At 35.1% G+C, this 19,776-nt stretch overlaps 1 protein-coding gene across 7 annotated transcripts in view; it reads right to left on the minus strand.

Moving 5' to 3' along the window:
* ADGRL3 (adhesion G protein-coupled receptor L3) overlaps nt 1–19,776 on the minus strand; it is a 966,635-nt gene that overhangs the window by 198,161 nt on the left and 748,698 nt on the right. For all 7 annotated transcript variants that reach the window (XM_074229354.1, XM_074229353.1, XM_074229350.1 and 4 more), the window contains 2 exons: nt 9,968–10,276; nt 6,296–6,399 (listed from right to left, as the gene is read on the minus strand). In XM_074229354.1, coding sequence (XP_074085455.1) covers nt 6,296–6,399; nt 9,968–10,276 — 413 coding nt within the window. The remainder of the gene's footprint in view (nt 1–6,295; nt 6,400–9,967; nt 10,277–19,776) is intronic.

Below are 19,776 nucleotides of genomic sequence, written 5' to 3' on the forward strand. Positions count from 1 at the left end.
GTTCTTCATCTCTTTCTTAGTCATAAATTGCTTCCTTTTCCATACATCTTATAGGTGAACTATTCCTTGTTCTCCTAGTTTGCTTATTATTGTTTTTTATGTCTCGATCCTGTATCCATTTTGATCTTGTCTTGATATAGGGTGAGAGATGTTGGTCTAATCCAAGTTTCTTCCATACTAACTTCCAGTTTTCCCAACAGTTTTTATCAAAGAGAGAGTTTTTATCCCTATAGCTGAACTCTTTAGGTTTAACAAATAGCAGATTACCAAAATAATTTCCTGCTATTGCACCTAGTCTATTCCATAGATCCACCACTCTATTTCTTAGTCTATACCAGACAGTTTTGATGACTGATACTTTATAATATAATTTTAGATCTGGTAGGACTAAGCCACCTACTTTTGCACTTTTTTCATTAAATCCCTAGAGATTCTCAACTTTTTATTTCTCATATGCATTTACTTATGATTTTTTTTCTAATGCATTAAGGTAATTTTTTAGAATTTTTATTGGTAGGGCACTAAACAAGTACTTTAATTTTGCTAAAATAGTCATTTTTTATTATACTTTCTCAGTTTATCCATGAGCAGTTGACATTTGGCCAGTTATTTTATTTGTGTGAGAAGTGTTTTCAAAAAGTTTCTAAGTCTGTCTTGACAGGAAGACTCCCAGGTATTTTATACTGTCTGAAGTTACTTTGAATGGAATTTCTCTTTCTAGCTCTTTCTGCTTCATCTTGTTAGTCATATATAGAAATGTTGAGGATTTGTGAGAGTTTATTTTATATCCCGCAACTTTGCTAAAGTTGCTAATTATTTCTAGTAGTTTTTTAGATGGTTTTGGGGGATTATCTAGGTATACCATCATGCCATCTGAAAAGAGTGAAAGTTTTTGTCTCTTCCTTACCTATTGTAATTCCTTCCATTTTCTTTTTCTTCTCTTATTGCTGAAGCTAACATTTCTAATACAATATTGAAAAGTAGTGGTGATAGTGGGCATCCTTGTTTCACCCCTGATCTTATTGGGAATGCCTCTAGCCTATCCCCATTGCATATAATGCTTGTTGATGGTTTCAGATAGATACTGTTTATTATTCTAAGGAACAGTCCATTTATTCATACACTCTCTAGCTCTTTTAGTAGGAATGGGTGCTGTATTTTAGCAATTAAGCATATTGACAGGAATGATTTACTGAGAAATTTTCTAGATTTAAAAGTCATCTACTCATTATGAATTTCTGATCTATGAAACTGACATATTCTTGATTGTGTTTAGGTAAAACTCTTATTAAATGCTTCTTGGAATAAGAATTGATAGGTTGGGGGGCAGAGTCCAAAGGGTGGAGTAAAGGCAGGGATTTTCCCAAGTTCTCCCTCAAACCAATTCAAATAATTTAAAATAATGACTAGATATAGAGTAGAAGAACTAACAAAAAAACTGAGTGAAAAAATTTTCTAACCTAAGATAAATTAGAAAATTGGCAGGAAGTGTCTGTTGCAGTGGGGTTAGAAAGGATCCTCAGCGTATCCTAGGCTACGCTGGAGCAAAATCAGCTCCAGTCACCCAAAAGCAGGCTGCAAGGTGACTGAGTCAGTGACAGTGGTGTTGATTTCCAGACCTCTCAGTTCAGAGATTGCCAAGGACAAATTGGAGGGTCAGTAGGAAAATTCTACTGCACAAAGAGAGAAAATTATAATCCAGCACAGGCCTCAGCAGTATGGAATAATTTCCAGCAGACCAGGAATAGGACTCGGGAGCTACAGAAACAGCAGTGACACCTGCTCTAGAGCTCTCAGCCTATGAACATTAAGGGGATCAGGGGTTGATTGCAAGAGTCTCTTTGCTGTCCCCGAGTCAGGACTCTGTTGCATTGCTTATATTCAGATCTGGATCACAATCTGGGGCCCTAGTCACAGGATGAGGGACAAGCATAAGAGAATCCACTGCCATAGCAGTACACCCTTTTCACAGGTCCTGGCAAAAAATTCTTGTGGCCACTAGGGTAGTCATAACCTCTCATAAGACCTTGGAAAAATTGAAAACTTACAGGTCCCTATAAGTATCTCTGAAAATAACTGAAAAAATCCTCTAAAACTTTGGACAGAGGTCCTCCATTCTGAAAGCAGAGTCCCACCTTAATATAGAGCTAAAATTAAATCATAGGTGGGGGAAATGAGCAAACAAATGTAGACAAAAGAATCTGACCACAGGCAGTCACTATGGTCATATGAAAGAACAAAATAACACTCAGAAGAAAATAACAAACTCAAAATTTCTACATTCAAAACCTGTAAGTAAAATATGAATAGGTCTGAGGAAATGGAAGATCACATAAAGGATTTTGAAAATCAAATAAGGGAGACAGAGTAAAAATTGGGAAGAGAAATGCAAGAGATACAGGGAAAATCATGAAATTGAGTCAGAGCTTGGTGAAGGAGATATAAAAAATTACTGAAGAAAATAATATCTTAAAAACCAAACTGAGTCAAATGGTAAAAGAGTTCAAAAAGTCAATGAGGAAAAAGAAAATAAAAGCTCATTGAAGAAGATAATTCCTTAAATATAGAAAGGAGAAATGGGAAGCTGATGACTTTGTGAGAAATCAAGAAAGAATTAAAAAATCTAAAATAATGAAAAAAAATTGAAAAAAATGTGAAATATCTCATTGGAAAAACAACTGACCTGGCAAACAGATCCAGAAGATATAATTTAAAAATTATCAGACTACCTGAAATTTATGATTAAAAAAATAGAAGAGCCTAGATATCATCTTTCCAGAAATTATCAAGGAAAATTACCCCAATATTCTACCAGCATAGGATAAAATCAAAATTGAAAGAATCTACCATTGGTTGAATGAGGTAAATTATTTCACATAAAATAGACAAGAAAAAGCTTTTTCAATGGAGTGGGAGAGGAGATAGTTGAGAGGGACTGAGTGAGCTTTATCCTCATCAGAATTCACTCAGAAAGGGAATATATACATATTCGATTGGGTAAAGAAATTAATCTTACCCAGAGGAAAGTAGGAGGGAAAAGAAATGGTAGAAAGGGATTTGGCTGTAGATGATAGAAGAGAGGAAAATTGTGATGAGGATAGTCAGTTGCAAAACATTTTTGAGGAGGAATAGGTAAAAGGAGATAGGGGAATAGTTTGAAGGGAAATACAGTTAACAATAGTAACAGTGGGGAAAAAATATTGAGTCAATCGCCAATTGATAAATCATCAAAAAATATGAACAGCTTTCAGATGAGGTTATCAATGTTATCTATTTAAATCATATTTTAAAATGTTCTAATTCCTTTTGATAGAAGAAATGCAGGTTGGAACAATTCTCAGGTACTACCTTATACCTATTGGATTGGTTAATAGGATAGAAAGAGAAAATGACAAAAGTTGGAAGGTAAGTAGGAAAATGAGATATTAATGGATTGTTGAGGGAGTTGTGAAATGATTCAACAATTGTGTACAGCAATTTGGAACTATGCCCTAAGGCTATAAAACCATGCTTAGCTTTTGACCTAGCAGTGCCATTAATAGGTCTATATCCAGAAGAGATGGAAAAACAGAAAGGACCTGTGAGCAATAGGTCTCAATAAAAAGCTTACATGAGCAAATGCAATGGGAAATGTACTAAATACAAAGCAACAGCAATGTTGCAGGATGATCAGCTGTGAATGACTTACCTTTTCTCAGCAATGCTGTGACCCAAAACAACTCTGAAGGACTTAGGATAAAAAATACGATCCATGCCACAGGCAGAGTTGATTTATTTACTGACCTTTTTTTTAATTTTATTTTTCTAGAGGTTTCTCTTTGGGGGCGGGGAGGTAGATAATGTTTGCTTTTACAAAAAGACCATTGGGGTAATTTTTTTTATGACTACACATTTTTAACCTTTGTCAAAAAAGTTGTTTCCTCAAAGAGGGGTTGGAGTGGGAAGAAGGGAGAGAATTCAGACCTCAAGGTTTTAAAGTGAATGTTGAAACTTGCTTTTGCAAGTAACTGAGGGGAAAAAAATAAAATAAAATAAAATAAAGCTAAATAAAAAGAAATTGATAGGTTAAAGTACTCCAGAAAACCAGACACATCAATATAAAAAACAGAAGTATCAATTAAAAGGGCAATTGTTGTTTCTTCCTTTGGGAGATACTCTTTATCACTACAGATAATGCTCTTTATGAGTTAACCCCAAAATGGCAAAGATAAGGCAGAATTGCTTACTGTATAACAATATAGTTTTTACACAGCAATTTGAAATAAGAAAACATTAATTTAGAGTCAGAGCACCTGGACCCCAATCCTAACTCTAATATTTAATCCCTGTACTGTCTTAGATAAGTCACTCTACCTAGCTGGGCCTTAATTTCTGCCTCTGTAAAATAGGACCATTGTTGGTCTCTAAAGTTCCTTCCAACTCTAAAGCTATGGTCTAGGTTCCTTTATTTTCCCTAGTTGGAAAAGTGTAAGTATTTTATTTTTTCTTTCTGGAAGTCTATTTTCAGAAAACAGCATGAAAGCACCCAGTTTTCTAGGTGAATGATGACTGAAATCATATTAACCCCTAGGCTAAGCATGTGGGTAGTTTTTAAAAATGCAAAGCTGCTAATGGTACCAGATATGCTACTGATCTATTAATCTGATTGCATCCTGCAAGAGTTCTTCACCCTGGGGGTCTGAACTACACTGTAATAAAATCAAAGATAATCTGTGTGGCAGGATCAGTGTTGAAACTGGTTCAGAGTTACATCCAGACTGCCGGCTTTAACTAGTAACAGGTATCAAGACTGCTACATATCAATATATGAAAAGAGATAACTGCACTCCCCACCATTACTCCCTGTTTGTGGTTTAGGGTAAAGAGACAGTTATGGCTCATTTGCTACATGATCTATTGGGGTGAATATTTACTGATTATCATATCATTGAGTATATCACTGAGGATGAAGGTAATTAAAAACTAATAGAGAGGAGAGCAAATGGCAAGACTATATTTCTCATAAGGCTATCAATTGTAATGTTTTTTTTGAAAAAAAATATCTTTCAGAAATTCCACAGCTTAGCTTATGTTCCATAGCAGGACTCCTGATATCAGGAGTGAATAAAGTCACATAAATTGCTATAATAAGGATGCAATCCCACAGCAGTTTTGGTATAAATGCACATCTGGTCTCTGTTTGTTATGAAATCAACACAAAGCCCCATAGTGCATTAATAATAAAAATGTTCAACATATTGCAACCAAATAAGCCCTGTTAAATTGAGTCTGCAAAATTTTATTGCCAAACATTATTGTACTTTCAACATTGATAAATTATGTTCTAAAGAACAAAGATCAAATGACAAAAATCTCAAAAGTGGAACTATTTTTTTTTAAATCTCACTATCTATCAAAAGTACATGTAGGAGAAGCTCTTTTGGGGTGGAGGGGGAAATCTTACAAAATTTTCCACCTGCAATTCTCAATGCTTAAGGAAGGTATTTTGTTGTTGCTAAAGACATTGTTAACACCTAATATCCAACATGAAATCCTTTGAGTGATTTTTAAAGTCTATCATCAACTGACCCCCACCTAACTTCTCTACATGCTCTATAAACTCTGGCTACCTTACTATATATTGAACAAAATACTTCACGCCCAGATTCTATTCATTTTCACTGGCTAGCTCTCATTCCTAGAATGCCTTATTTCCTTTTTGGGGATTCTGCCGTCCCTGATTTCTTTCACATCTCAACTAAAATTATACCTTCTACAAGAATCTTTTAATGTCTTCATTAATGCTTGTTTCTCCCCTTTGACATTATTTTCAGCTTATATTTTATGTATCTTGTTTATACACAATTGTTTATATGTTATCTTCCCCTGTTAGATTGTGAATTCCTTGAGAGCAGAGCTAATTTTCCTTTTATATAAAATGTCCAGGGGTGAGCATAACTTAATAAATGCTTTTTGATTGATCTTAAAAGTATATTTTTACAATCATTGATTGTGAGAGTAATATTATTGAAATTACAAAGCTGAAATATCAACAGGAACATCATATATTTTAAAGAGAATGGGTATCTCAAAAAAAGTTTTGGGACAACCTCTTAATAGGTCATTAATTATTGAGGACCTCCCTCTCCCCATACTTCCAATACAACAAAACTGCATGTTCAATTAGATAGGGAAATAGGAAGGAAATTATTCTGATATTTTTAAAGCTTCGTGATATTTTCAGCATTTGTAACTCACAATGATACATCAGAGTTAGAAAAGGTCTGATTACTTATTGTACAATGGTAGAAGTTACCTTCTGTGTTATGTGATTGACCCAAGGAGAAGAACAATTGCTGAGATCTGGTCCTTGAGGATCCCAAATTCCATCAGGGGCCAAACAGAGGAAGGTAGACACCCCTACAAGAACAACAGAAATATGGATTCGTATTTCTTTCTTTATTATATATTCGAAATGCTACTTTTGAATAATAGTACTTTTGAATAATCTCACTCCACTGAGAGAATTAAAAGAAAGCTATTCACATTTTGAACATAGAATTTCTTCTCACTTTTAGAAAGGTATCTAATATGAAAAGGAAAGTTATTTTTTGAAAATTTCAACAATTAGAACACTATTATGCAGGAAAAATAATTACACAAAGTGATGCTGAGCAAAAGAAGCAGAACGAAGAAAACATTGTACACATTAACAACAACATTGTGAGCTGACCAACTATGATGGATGCAGTTCCTTTCAGCAGTTCAAAGATGTAGGACAGCCCTGCGAGACCTGTTATGGACAACATCATCATCCACATTCAGAGGAAAACAAAACAAAACAAAATAACTCACTGAATCTCAATGAGTATCACTTTTTTAAAACTTCTCTTATGTTTTTTCTTCCTATGCCACAATTTCCTTTCCCTTAGCCCTAATTCCTCATATACAAAAATGATTAATATGTAAATATGTTAAACACAAATGAACATGTACAACTTTACTAGACTGTTGAAGGAAGCAGGATAGGAAGGGTATTAGAAAAATGTGTTACTTATAAATATATAATTGGATGAATGTTGAAAAACTTTCATAATATGCAATTGGAAAAGTAAAATAAATTATCAATTTAAAAATGGACACTATTACACATTTAATTTTATAAGCCTTTTTCTCAGATTTTCAAAGTGAAGGGAGTTTCATTATATATTATTATTATTATATTATTATATATTATTATATTATATATTATATATTATATTATATTATTATATATTCATTATATATTATTATTATTATTATATAAATTATTTATATGCAAGTGTAATCCTCCTGTTTCACAAATCCTAGCAACATACTCCTGGACAAAAGGATCATTGAGTTTCTGCTTAAGCATTTTTAATGACAGGGAATTCATTAACTAATGAGACATCACATTCCATTTTCCAGAAGCCTTAGATAGAGTCTTCCCTGTAACAAATGAAAATATTCTGCCTTATAAATTATCCAAAGTTGATGTATACTAAGATTCTGCATCCAGGATTCAACAATATAGAGAAACCAGTGATCACTGTAACTTGAGGCTGTTCAACTAATAAATAGTCTTTGTCTTCCTAAGTGCCTAATCCACTTCCTTTTCCAATCATACATAATTGGTGATACTTTTTACACTGTTTCTTGCCCATGATTAATCATTAGAAATATGCTGCAGCAAATTTACAATACACAACAACTCTTCATTGAACTTTTCTGTAAATAGAAATTGTAGACAATGTATGAGTGACAATCATAATTGATTTTTTAAAAGGCTTTTATTTCAATAAGGAACTTGGATTCATTGAAAGCATGCCATAATTTCACAAAAATTTCACATGTTTTCTACTCTCTTCCTTCTTTCAATTCTGGGCCCAGGGTCACTCTTCACTTACAGTATCTAAGATGCTCATGACCACTTCAGTATATTGTCTGGAAAATAGACACTCTTCATTCACTTGGATTCTTCTAAATGACTCCTTCATTCAAATTATTTTGATTCCTAGTTAATCTCCTTTAGGAGACTCTAAGTTACTAGGGCTGGGTCAATCAGCATAAATTCATCTACAAAAATAAAGATGTTCTTGATTTTAACCATCTTAAAATGTCTCTCTTTTAGGGGATGTTCATTTTAATGAACATTTACTAAACTCCTGCTATAAACATGACTCTATTAAGGAAATTGCTATTGTCTATTCTCCTTTCTTGAAGAAGATCCTGACATCAATGGATGTGATACTGTGACATGCAAGTGAATTGGATTTAAGTGACTGGGCTGTGCAGCCTCACTTTCTCCTCTGGTTATCTGAGACCAATGATCAGACAAGCTCTCCCACTGCATGAGGGATATTATATTGCATGAAAGGGGGTGAGGTGGAGTTGTGAGTAGATGTGTAAATACTAAACATATACAGGGATGCAAATAAATATATATCAAAAAATCAAAATCAAAACAAATTCAAAATAATACCTAAAGTTAAAGAATATTAGCAACAGGGAGTATGGGTGAGGAAAGGGTCAACATAAGTGGTGAGAGTGAGCTGTTCTTTAAAGGAAATTTCAGATTTTATGGAGCAGAGATGTGGAGAGGAAGACAGTGGCAAAGATCTTTGGCACCTTTCTTTTGTCCTTTATAATTGAATGATTAATGAACAAAATTATTGCTGTTGGTCTATCAAGGTGTCTTGCATGCTTTGAGCATAATAATAATTTTTTATTATGCTATATTATATATTATTCTAATCACTATAACTATGATAATAATAACTTGTCTGTATATTATTATAAGATTTACAATGTGGCTGGTTAGCGCAGGGGTAGCCCTAGAGTCAGGAGGACCTAAGTTCAATTCTGGCCTCAGATACTTAATAATTACCTAGTTGTGTGGCTAACATTTAGTATTTATATCAACTACATTTTTCTGATCTATCCCTTTAATAATGATAATAATAAAGAAAAGGAAGAACATAGACCTTTTATTACATTCTATAGTTTAGAAAGCATCTTTTACCATGTCAAAATTTTCATGAAATTACATGTAACACAAATACAGGAAAGCTAATCCAGACAATTTCAGTTACAAGAAATATCAGAAGGACTTAGCTCCCTTATTGCTTCATTTCTATCAATCCCAAGCAAGGACAATACCATATTGCAATTCTAATATTTGATTAATTTCTAATTACTTAAATAATACATCTTTTGAAATAATGCAAATCAAATGCAGTGGATCAAATTCAAAGTTCACCAGAATCCAACCACATTTTGATAAGATTAGAACACTTTATTTAAAAAAAATAAAATCACAATACATGGTTAACCTGAGGCATATTATGAATCACATCAAGAAAAAAAAAGCTGGGAAAAAGACTGCTTAATATTTCTCTCTTCCTTGATGTTTATCCTCTGTAGGGTCTTTTCCAAAAATTTTCAGCTTTCCAAAAATTTCAAAGTTTAAAGCTTTGAAAACTTTAAGTAAGTCCAATGTGGGTTGAAACTAGATGTAAAAATGTCTTGCAATGTTTTGTCCAAGTTTTTCTTTCTTATTCCCTAACTTATTTATTTGAAGTACTTCATACTAACCAAGTTATCTTTGGTATTTTAGAGAAGACTGTATGGCTTAGGACAGCTGGGTGGTGCAGTGGATAGAGCACTGGCCCTGGAGTCAGGAGGACCTCAGTTCAAATCCAGCCTCAGATACTTAATAATTACCTAGCTGTGTGTGGCCTTGGACAAGCCACTTAACCCCACTGCCTTGCAAAAAACAAACAAACGACTAAATGGCTTAGTCAGGATATTATGTTAAACTTAATTTATTGGACTTGATAATTAAGCAAAAACATTCTGAAATTACTCTGACTTACATGCATTACTGGGCAAGAAGCAGAATATTTAAGAACAGAGCCAAAGTAATAGAATGTGAGGTACATAGTTTAGATCTTTCTAAAGAACTCACCTACTGTGCCCGCAGGGCATGGCTGCTTTGCCATCTGTCCTTGACGGGTCTTGAACCACATGATTTCCCGAGCCTCCACAGCATCACAGCTCTCTTCCAGAGCTGGGAGCTGAGAAGAAGCAGGTGGAAGGTGGGTGGTGACTTCATCTGGCACTGCTGCTGCTGGGGATGGCGTACTAGTGCTTCTGTTCCTTCTCCCTGGAACTGATGTGGTGGTGCTCCTCCCTGGGCTTCCTGTAGTGATCCTCACAGTAGTACTGGTGGTGGTAGTAGTGCTTCCTAGGCCAACTGGCCCTGTAGTAGAAATTTCTAAAATAAAAAAGAAAGATAACACACTCACTAGTTATTCTGAGATTTTCAGACTTCCTAAAACATTGAAAATCTTACATATCTTATAGGTTAATTAGCTTTTTTAGACAATGAGCAAGAACCCATAGGAAGGCATCCATTTAAGCACAAAAGAAGATTTGTTCAATACCATATAGGGTTTTAAGAATTACCAAAGTTGATTAAAATTGCTTTTGAAAGAATAAATTCTCAGTAGAACACAAAGAATAATTTAAAAACAACCATAACAAAAAAAAGCAAAAAAAAAAAAACCCAACTCAAAAAACCTATAATTGTCTTTCTTCTGCCCCAATCTTTTCCATGTGAAAGTTATTAGTCTTGAAGTTCTGAATCCTTAACCTTGATGTCAAGTAGAGGAATCCTGTACATGTATTTGAAGTAGATCACTTAGTATTATTTTGAAAGAAATTGGTGGTGGAACCAAAATAGTGACAGGAGAAGAGCTTCATTTAGGTGCTCTCTATAATTCAAAACTTGTAAAATAAGGACTCAAAATTTTTGAGAGACAGAACCCACAGAGGAATCCAGTGAGACAGTTCTCCAGCCCAAGGTAACCTGGAAAATAGTGGAAAGGCTCTGCTTCATGGGGTTAGAGGAGTGGCCTGCCAGAGTGAAGAAACTTCAGCCTCCAGGAAGCAGCCCCAGGGTGCCTGTAAGCTCATGGCAGCAGGGGCAGTTTCCTGACCTACACCCCTACACCTACACCCCGGGCAGCACTGGGCACAAATTGGAGGACCAGTAGAGGGGACTTCTGCCAGAATGAACTCATGAAGCCCAGGCCTTCAGGAAAGTTGCAGCAGTCAGCACGTTTAGCTCAGCAGCGGTGGCTGTGGCAACCCAGATGCAGGAAATGGAAGCAGGCTTGGAGACAACAAGTAGTAGCCCCTAGACAACTGAGCCTTGAGTGCTCAGTCCACTGAAGGGAGAGGAGTAGAGAGAGACTTCCGAGGACTGTCCTCTGTACCTGGAGCTCTGACCACATTCAGATCCTGATTGCTGTCTAGGCCCCCCCCCATAGAAAAGCCCCCCCCCCCCCCACCTCAGCCCCTTGGCAATGGGGGTATGCTTGTGGTCATTCACAGACCAGGAGGGCAGTCAGAACTTCATACATACTGAGATCCATTTTGGGGGGAGGGGGGGGAATTCCAATAATACTCAAAAGCTCAGGAAGCACCTCCAAACCAGGCCTAGATTAGAGAAATGAGTAAACAGAGAAAAAAGAGGAACACCATTGAGAAATATATTGTCTATGATCCCAAGAAGGAGCAAAATACTCAATCTGAAGATGAGGATGTTCAAGCTCCTGCATATAAAGACTCCAAGAAAAATGGAAATTGGGCTCAGGCTATAACAGAGCTCAAAAAAGATTTTGAAAATCAAGTGGGGGAGACAGAAGAAAAATTGGGAAAAGGAATGAGAGAGATGCAGGAAAAACATGAAAAAGCAGTCAGCAGCTTAGTCAAGGAGATCCAAAAGCATGCTGAAGAAAATAACATGATAAAAATCAGCATAGGTCAAATGGATAAATCAGTTCAAAAAGTTATTGAGGAGAAGAATGCTTTAAAATGCAGAATTGGCCAGATGGAAAAAGAGATAAGAAAGTTTTCTGAGGAAAACAATTCCTTCAGAAATAGAATGGAACTAAAGGAAGCTACTGACTTTATGAAAAGTCAAGACACAATACTTCAAAACCAAAAGAATGAAAAATTGGAAGAAAATGTGAAACATCTCATTGAAAAAAAAAACTGATCTGGAAAACAGATTCAAGAAAGATAATTTAAAAATTATTGGGATACCTGAAAGTCATGATCAGGAAAAGAGCTTTGACATCATTTTTAAAGAATCCCTATGGGAAAATTGCCCAGATATCCTAGAAGCAGAGGGCAAAATAGATATTGAGCGAATCCACTTATCTCTCCCAGGAAGATATCAAAAAAAACCCCAAAAAGCAAACAAACAACCCCCAGCAATATTATGGCCAAGTTCCAGAATGCCCAAGTCAAAGAGAAAATATTACAAGCAGCCAAAGGACATAATTCAAATATCGTGGAGCTGCAGTCAGGATCACACAGGACTTAGCAGCAATTGCATTAAAGGTTCATAGGGCTTGGAATATAATATTCCAGAAGACAAAAGAGCTCAGAATGCAACCAAGAATCAACTACCCAGCAAAACTGAATGCCCTCTTCCAGGAAAAAAGATGGACTTTCAATGAACCAGTGGAATTTCAAATATTTTTTAAAATGGCCAGAGCTGAAAAGAAAGTTTGACCTTCAAATGCAGGACTCAGGTGAAAGCATAGAGTGGAGAGGAAGGGTATAATATGAGGGACTTAATGATGATAAACTACATGTATTTCTGCATAGAAAAATGATACTGATAATACTTATAAGAAATTTCTCATTTAATAGAGTAGGTAGAAGGAGCTTTTATAGATGAAGCACAGGAGAGAGCTGAATTTGAAGATACAATATAGTGTAAAAATGGAGTCAGTGGCTAAAAGGGAAATGTACTGGGAGTAAGAGAAAGGAGAGGTAGAATAGGGTAAAATATTTCATATAATAAAATTTTTTATTACAATGAGCTGTTGCAATGATATGGAGGGGGGGAAGGCGAGAGGGAACCTTTGTTTTCATCGGAGGTGGCTCAGAGAGGAAACAGCATATCTACTCAATGGGATATAGATATCTAGAGTAAGTAGTAGAGAAAGGGGACAGGAGGAAGGTGGGAGGATGTGAGTGATGGAGGAGAGGGTGGACCGTTAGGGAGAGTGATCAGATATAGCACATTTTTTTTTTACTTCCTACAAGGGGCTGCGGTTGGGTGGCCTGTCCAAGACCACAGGGCCAGGTAGTTGCTGGGCCTTAGGGGTGGTATGTGGGCTCAGGGGCTCTTGGCCCCTGGACTAGTAATCAGTCTGCTGCGGCACTCAGCTACCCTACAGCACATTTAAGAAGAGGGACAGAGTGACAGGAGAGCAAAAATATAGTGTATGGTAGTGGGGAAGTACAAATGGAGGGAGCCACGATCAACAATGGCAACAGTGGAAAAATATGGAAGTAGATTTTGTGATGGACTTATCCTAAAAAATGTGATACACCTGCAACAGAGGTGGTGCTATTGGAACACAGACTGAAGCACACTTTTTTATTATTATTATTTTGGGGGAGGGGTTGTGGGGCAGATGGGGTTGGATGGCTTGCCCAGGGACACATAGCTGGGTGATTGCTGGGTGTCTGAGACTGGATTTGAATCCAGGTGCTCCTGACTCCAGGGCTCTTCTACCCACTGCACCACCTGGCCCCCATATTATTATTATTATTATTATTATTTAATTTTGGTTTCATTTTTGGTTTTTGCAGGGCAATGGGGTAGCTTGCCCAGGGTTGCACAGCTGGGTGATTGTTGGGTGTCTGGGGCCTGATTTGGGCTCAGGTGCTCCTGACTCCAGGGCAAGTGCTCTGTCCACTGTGCCACCTAGTTGTCCCTATTATTATTGTTTTAATTTTAATTTTAATTTTTTCCTCTTTACTTTATTGCTCGTGAGGGCCTATATTTTGGGGGGGTATTATGTTTACTTTTAAACAAGAATATTTTAGTAATGTATTAAAAAAGCATCATTTGTACAAAAATAAAATAAATATAATTTTTTAAAAAAAGAAATGTATAAACCTTAAAAAAAAAGTAGAACTAATTCAAGTGGGCAATCTTATGACCTTATTGGATTTGGTCCATATATATATCTATATCTATATATATCTATATCTATCTATCTATCTATCTATCTATATATATATATATATATATATATATATATGACACAGTTGGACTAAATGATCTCAGTGGTGATTTTTCAGTCTAAAATCCAAGTTCCTATGATCTTAAATCAAAACTAGTGATTTGTTTCAGTCAATCTGCTTCTATAAAACAGTGTTTGTTTGGCATATAATAAGTTCTTAATAAATGCTTGTAGATTATCTCAAAAATAAAAGAAAGAAATTAGTGAGTATGACTACTGTGGCAAGAATAAAAAGGTACTTCAATCAAACTTCTCTGTAAGATTCAGTGTTACAAATATTACATGATAGCCATAAACATCAATTTTTCATATCAATTAAGGAAGCAAAAGTAAAGTAATTCTCCATTCAGCTTAACAGGAATGATTCATATTAATATGATATATTAGTAAATCATAGCAAACACATTGATATATGTATATGTAATAAAGAATAGGAAGTTTCCAACTCAGAAAATACTGTGTACTAAAAGTTTATTTTTAATTCAGTTGTTTTGAACTTCAAATAAATTAAAAATAGAAATAGTATCATAATTAATGATTAGATTACTAGGTCATCCCATAAATACTTGTACCAAAGAAGTCTTCCCATAAAAAAAAAAACATGATGTAGCAGAAAAAGTACCAAATTAAAGGTTGTAGGTTACGTCTACTCTTCCAGTGGCTAGCTAAGAGCTCCACTGTAGACCTCAGTTTCATAATCTGTCACATGAGGGAGTTGGACTACATGAACTTTAAAGTGCCTCAGTGAAAAATTCTATCCTTTAACACCAAACTCAGTCTTCTTACTTATACTACCTACCTTACAGAGATATAGTGAATGCTTTATAAATCCAAACTCACCTGATATTTCTAACTAACATTTAAATTCTCTCTCCTTTCTTACATTTTCCCCAATTCTTTGTTTACAGAATTCATGGGATATTAAAGCTGTAATGAATCAGAAATTACCCAGTCCAAGGTTCAACTTTTTCATTTCATAGATTATAAAACCATGACCCAGGAAGTTTAAATTACTTTGGCCAAGGTCACATAATCTTAAGTAGAAAAACTGTGATTCAAATACATCATCTTACTCCAAATCCTGAGTATAACAAGCTGTCTCTCCTTTATACTTATCATGTACTGCCTCATACTTACATGTTCACATACCTCCCCCTCCCAATTATACAATTAGATCTCACACTGAATAGTATATTGGGATGGACTTAGAGGCAGGAAGGCCTGAGTTCAAATGCAACCTCAAATATGTATTAGCTATGTAAAGCAGTCTGCTTCAGTTTCCTCAATTGTAAAATGGGAATATTAACAGCACTTCTCCCCACAGGGTTATAGTGAGATTCAAAGGAGCATTTGCAAAACACTTAACATAGTGCCTAACTGTGCTATTTATTTATTTTTTCCTTCTTTTGAATTAGAATGTAAATCTTTTTGAGGACAGCAGGATCTTACTTTGTCCTTCTCAATGTTCTAGACATTCTCGAAGGTTATAAGGTACAAGGAAGATGGGACAATGTGTTGATGAGAAAGAATGTCATCATCTGGGAATCACAGGTCTAGTCTGTGTCTGTACTCTCAGAAAATTGACAGTAACTACTTAATGTAATTTTAGTGAATTTGAATTGAAGTATTATACTACAATAATTGATCTTAACCATAACGTAGGATCATATTTCTATGGGAAAATAAACTGAATCCTAATTTCCTATATCAATCACTCCACAGAATCAGAGACTTCCCCTCCTCCTAGATACCTGCTGAGTGAGGTACATTTGCAGGAGGCAACATGGGTTAGAGGAGAAACAGGTTGTCTCAAAACCAGGATGACCTAGATTCAGTCCCTTTTATGACCAGACACTAAATGGCTCTGTGACCCAATGTAGTATTGGAACTTTACATTTATGCCTAAGGAACCTAATTAAGACTATAAGTTGCAGATGAAGTGCCAACCTGTACTGATAAGGAAGTTTTCTTGCCTGGAAATCATAGTCTTAGTACCTATGTACTATTTGTTTTTTTATTTTTTGTTTTGAATTTATGGAATAAAGCAAATATTTCCATAGCACAGTAGAATAAAAAAGATAATTATACAAGAAACTACAAATCTACTATATATAACTTGTTATTCCTTTCATATATACAACAAAATTATCATGTAATTTTTTCTTCCCTCTCCTTCAAATAAATGGCTATCATTAGAAACAAATATTAATTAATTAATTAATTAATTAATTTTTTCTCTGGATGCAGATAGACTCTTTATATGCCCTTCATGGCTAATTTGAGTATTTGTAATACCCAAAATAACTTATTAATTCAAAGTCATTTTAAAATAACATTGCTGTTACCATATACAATATTCTGGTTCTGCTCATTTCACTTTTCATTACTTCATGCAACTCTTTCCATATTTTCCTAATATCACTGTTATCCCTTCTTAAAGCACAGTATTATTCCATCAAAATCATATACCACAACTTGTACAAACATTTCCCACTTGGTGGCCATCCATGTACCTTCCAGTTTTTTGCCACCCCAAAGTTACTATAAAGATTTTAGAACAAATAGATTCTTTTTCTTTTTCCCTAATTATCTTTGAAAATAGAAAAAAAAGTAGTATTTTTGTGTCCATTATCATGACTTCTCTCTCCCTCTAATCTTCCTTTCTATAAAGTAGGCTTAGTGCATTTCCTGCTAATAATCACGAAATTTGTGGAAGTGAAAAGGTTTTTTTTTTTTAATTCCCTCTTTCCACTCTTGTCTTTTCCCACTTAGAAAACTATCCCTAAGATAATGAGCTGTCTGGGGGACCAACCCAGGTGACAATATGCTAGATTTCAGAGCAACACCCTTGCTCAGTGACTATTTTGGCTAATTTTATAAGGGGCTCCAGACTTCTGGACCAGGTATAGAGGATGGAGGAAATGAATGAATGGAAAAAAAAATTCTCCCCTTCAACAATAATTATCACATGTTTGACTTTTAAGGTGTCAACCTGCACCTATAATGAACTGATAAATGATTATTTTCTCTGGTATAATAATTAATTATTGTATTAGGACTAAAGATTTCCCCTGTTTCTACTTCCTCATCCAGAAATTGACCAGTGTGGGAAATCTTAGGCAGAGAGTTAGCCAGGTCAAGATCTAATTAGTTGGCAAAATAAATTTAAGTTCGTATTGATGGATATATCCCTGTTCATTGTGTTTACTCAAACAGGTCTGAGGAAATGTGGATGCTTCCATTTGTAAAACATGTGATGTGGAAATTGAAAAGTCCTTTTGATCAAGATCTGGTCTATCCAAGTCAAGTTTCCCAAGAACTTCATTCTAATATATCCGATGTTTTCATTGTAATATCATTTTCTCAGTAATTGCTAAACACAGTCTATTGCTACTCTGAGGAACACCTACTCTTCCACCACCACATAGAGTCTTTTGTCTAAATGTGATGGTCAAATGACCATCCTTTTATTAATAAACCTGCTGGCCATGTTAATAAAAATGATTAAATTAGGGGCAGCTAGGTGGCGCAGTAAATACAGCACCAACCCTGGAGTCAGGAGGACCTGAGTTCAAATTGGTATCAGAAATTTAATAATTAGTGGTGTGACCTTGGGCAAGTCACTTAACCTCATTGCCTTGCAAAAAAATAAAAATGATTAAATTACCCATAAATTATGTCTCTTCAACTTTTTTAAATGACACACTGATGAGAAGTGAAAACCAGAGACTTAGTTGGGGATCTCAGTCAACAATAGGAGCTAAGATAATGCTAAATAAAGCACCAGGTAGAGAGGAAGAAAAAGTTCCTATCGATGTCTCCTACAGAGATAGCAGTTTTCAACTGTTAACTCACTAGGTTAAAAACACATATTCGTAAAACAAGAGCTACCTCTAGTTTTGTAAGAATACTATTAGACTTCAAGACTGGAGACAGCAGGGGAAAAAAAAGTAAAAAATCACCCCAATCCCAGAATAATCAAATTTAAATTTAATACACTCTTATGAAGCAATAACAATAATAAAATGGATAATAAGAAAGTTACTTTGGCTTGTAATATACTACAGTGCAAGGATAACTGTCAACTTATTATATTACAGCACAAGCTAATGTTCAGAATCCAAACTGAACCTTATTTTCCTGGAACTGTGCCACAGAGAAATGTCTACAAGGCCAGGTCATATCATCCTGTTATGCTGAAAGAATGATGGTGAATTTACTATCCTCCCCACCTCATTATTTTCTGCTATAAAAGACTCCCTAGGGCTCTGCTCAATGCTAGCCCTGGTAGAATAAGCATTAATGATCTTCCTGCTGTCACCACTGTCCAAGAGACAGCACAACTTTCCTTTATTCAGCACTGTTAAAAAAAACCAACAACAAATAAGCAACTCCAGCCTCAAAAGGAGAGAGATACCAACACAATATGGTTAGAAAGTCCTACCTATAGTCATACTCTTTGAACTTCATGTTTCAGTTCCCAAGAAGATAGCAAATAGCATGTTTTTTTAAACAGATACTGCTATAAAAGTATTCTATTAGTGAATTAATAAATCTAATAAAAGTGAGCCCAAGACAGAAGAGAAGCAAAGGAAAGGTTAAATGCAAAAGAAAAAGAGGCTTTGTAGCCTGTTTATGATTCAAAAGTCATTATAGATGTTATATATATAACATTTACTCAAAATTGACATGTAGCAGTTATTTTTTTCTATTATTGAGCTCAATATGCTTACACAGATTAGTATTTCCATTAAAAATAACTGATTAGGACTCTTTATTGAAGTTCTTCCTCTTATTTTACATTAACTCTAAAACAAAATTGTTCTCTATTCTTTCCCCTTGGAAATTTATAGCCCAATATTTTTCTACGTCTTTGGTTTTTGTTTGCTTGTTTGGTTTTTCTTGTTTTCTTTTCCATTCTGCCTTGGGAAGTTTGAACTTTAAGTTCTAATATTAATGTGTAAGGATTTTCAGCTAAGAGGGCATGTTCTGGATGCAGAAGTCTGTTCTAACTTGCTTAATGAGTGTTGTAGGAATAACATTTCCTATAGTATTGGGGAATTTTGTTCAGTCTTAAAGTATACCAGTAAAATTATACTGCAATGTGATCACAAAACAAATTCAGTGTTTGGAATGACCCCTGTCATTGCTATGCTAGGAACAAAATATGGAACTATAAACTAAAAAGTGATTCTTTAAGGAAAGAGAAGCATGATTGAAGTTGAAGAACTGGGTTCAAAACCTGTTTCTGACACATAATGGCTCATTGCCCTAGGCAACTCACTTTAACCTTTACATAGCTTTCTCACGGTACAAATTGCTTCCTCCCCTGGAAATTTCCTAAACCAATAAAATAATAGACCCAGTATTTCTCACAATCTTTTTAAGGGAAGATCATTATTCTCCAAATAGAAGAAATTTTCCCAAGGTAAAAAAAAGCAATATTTTTAAAAACTCTATCAAGAAAAAAAGTATATATTTCACTTCTATTTCTTTGCCTCCTCTCTCCAAAATTCTTTTATATTCATTAAGATTTGTAAGACATCTTTCCTACTTCACCCTCCTTCCTTTGAAAGATACTTTACTGAACACAACAAAAAAAATCATAGGATCAGATGATATTGTCTCTGTGTGTGTGTGTGTGTGTGTGTGTGTGTGTGTG

This window comes from Macrotis lagotis, chromosome 3, assembly GCF_037893015.1.
Source record: "Macrotis lagotis isolate mMagLag1 chromosome 3, bilby.v1.9.chrom.fasta, whole genome shotgun sequence".
Taxonomy (NCBI): Eukaryota; Metazoa; Chordata; class Mammalia; order Peramelemorphia; family Peramelidae; genus Macrotis; species Macrotis lagotis.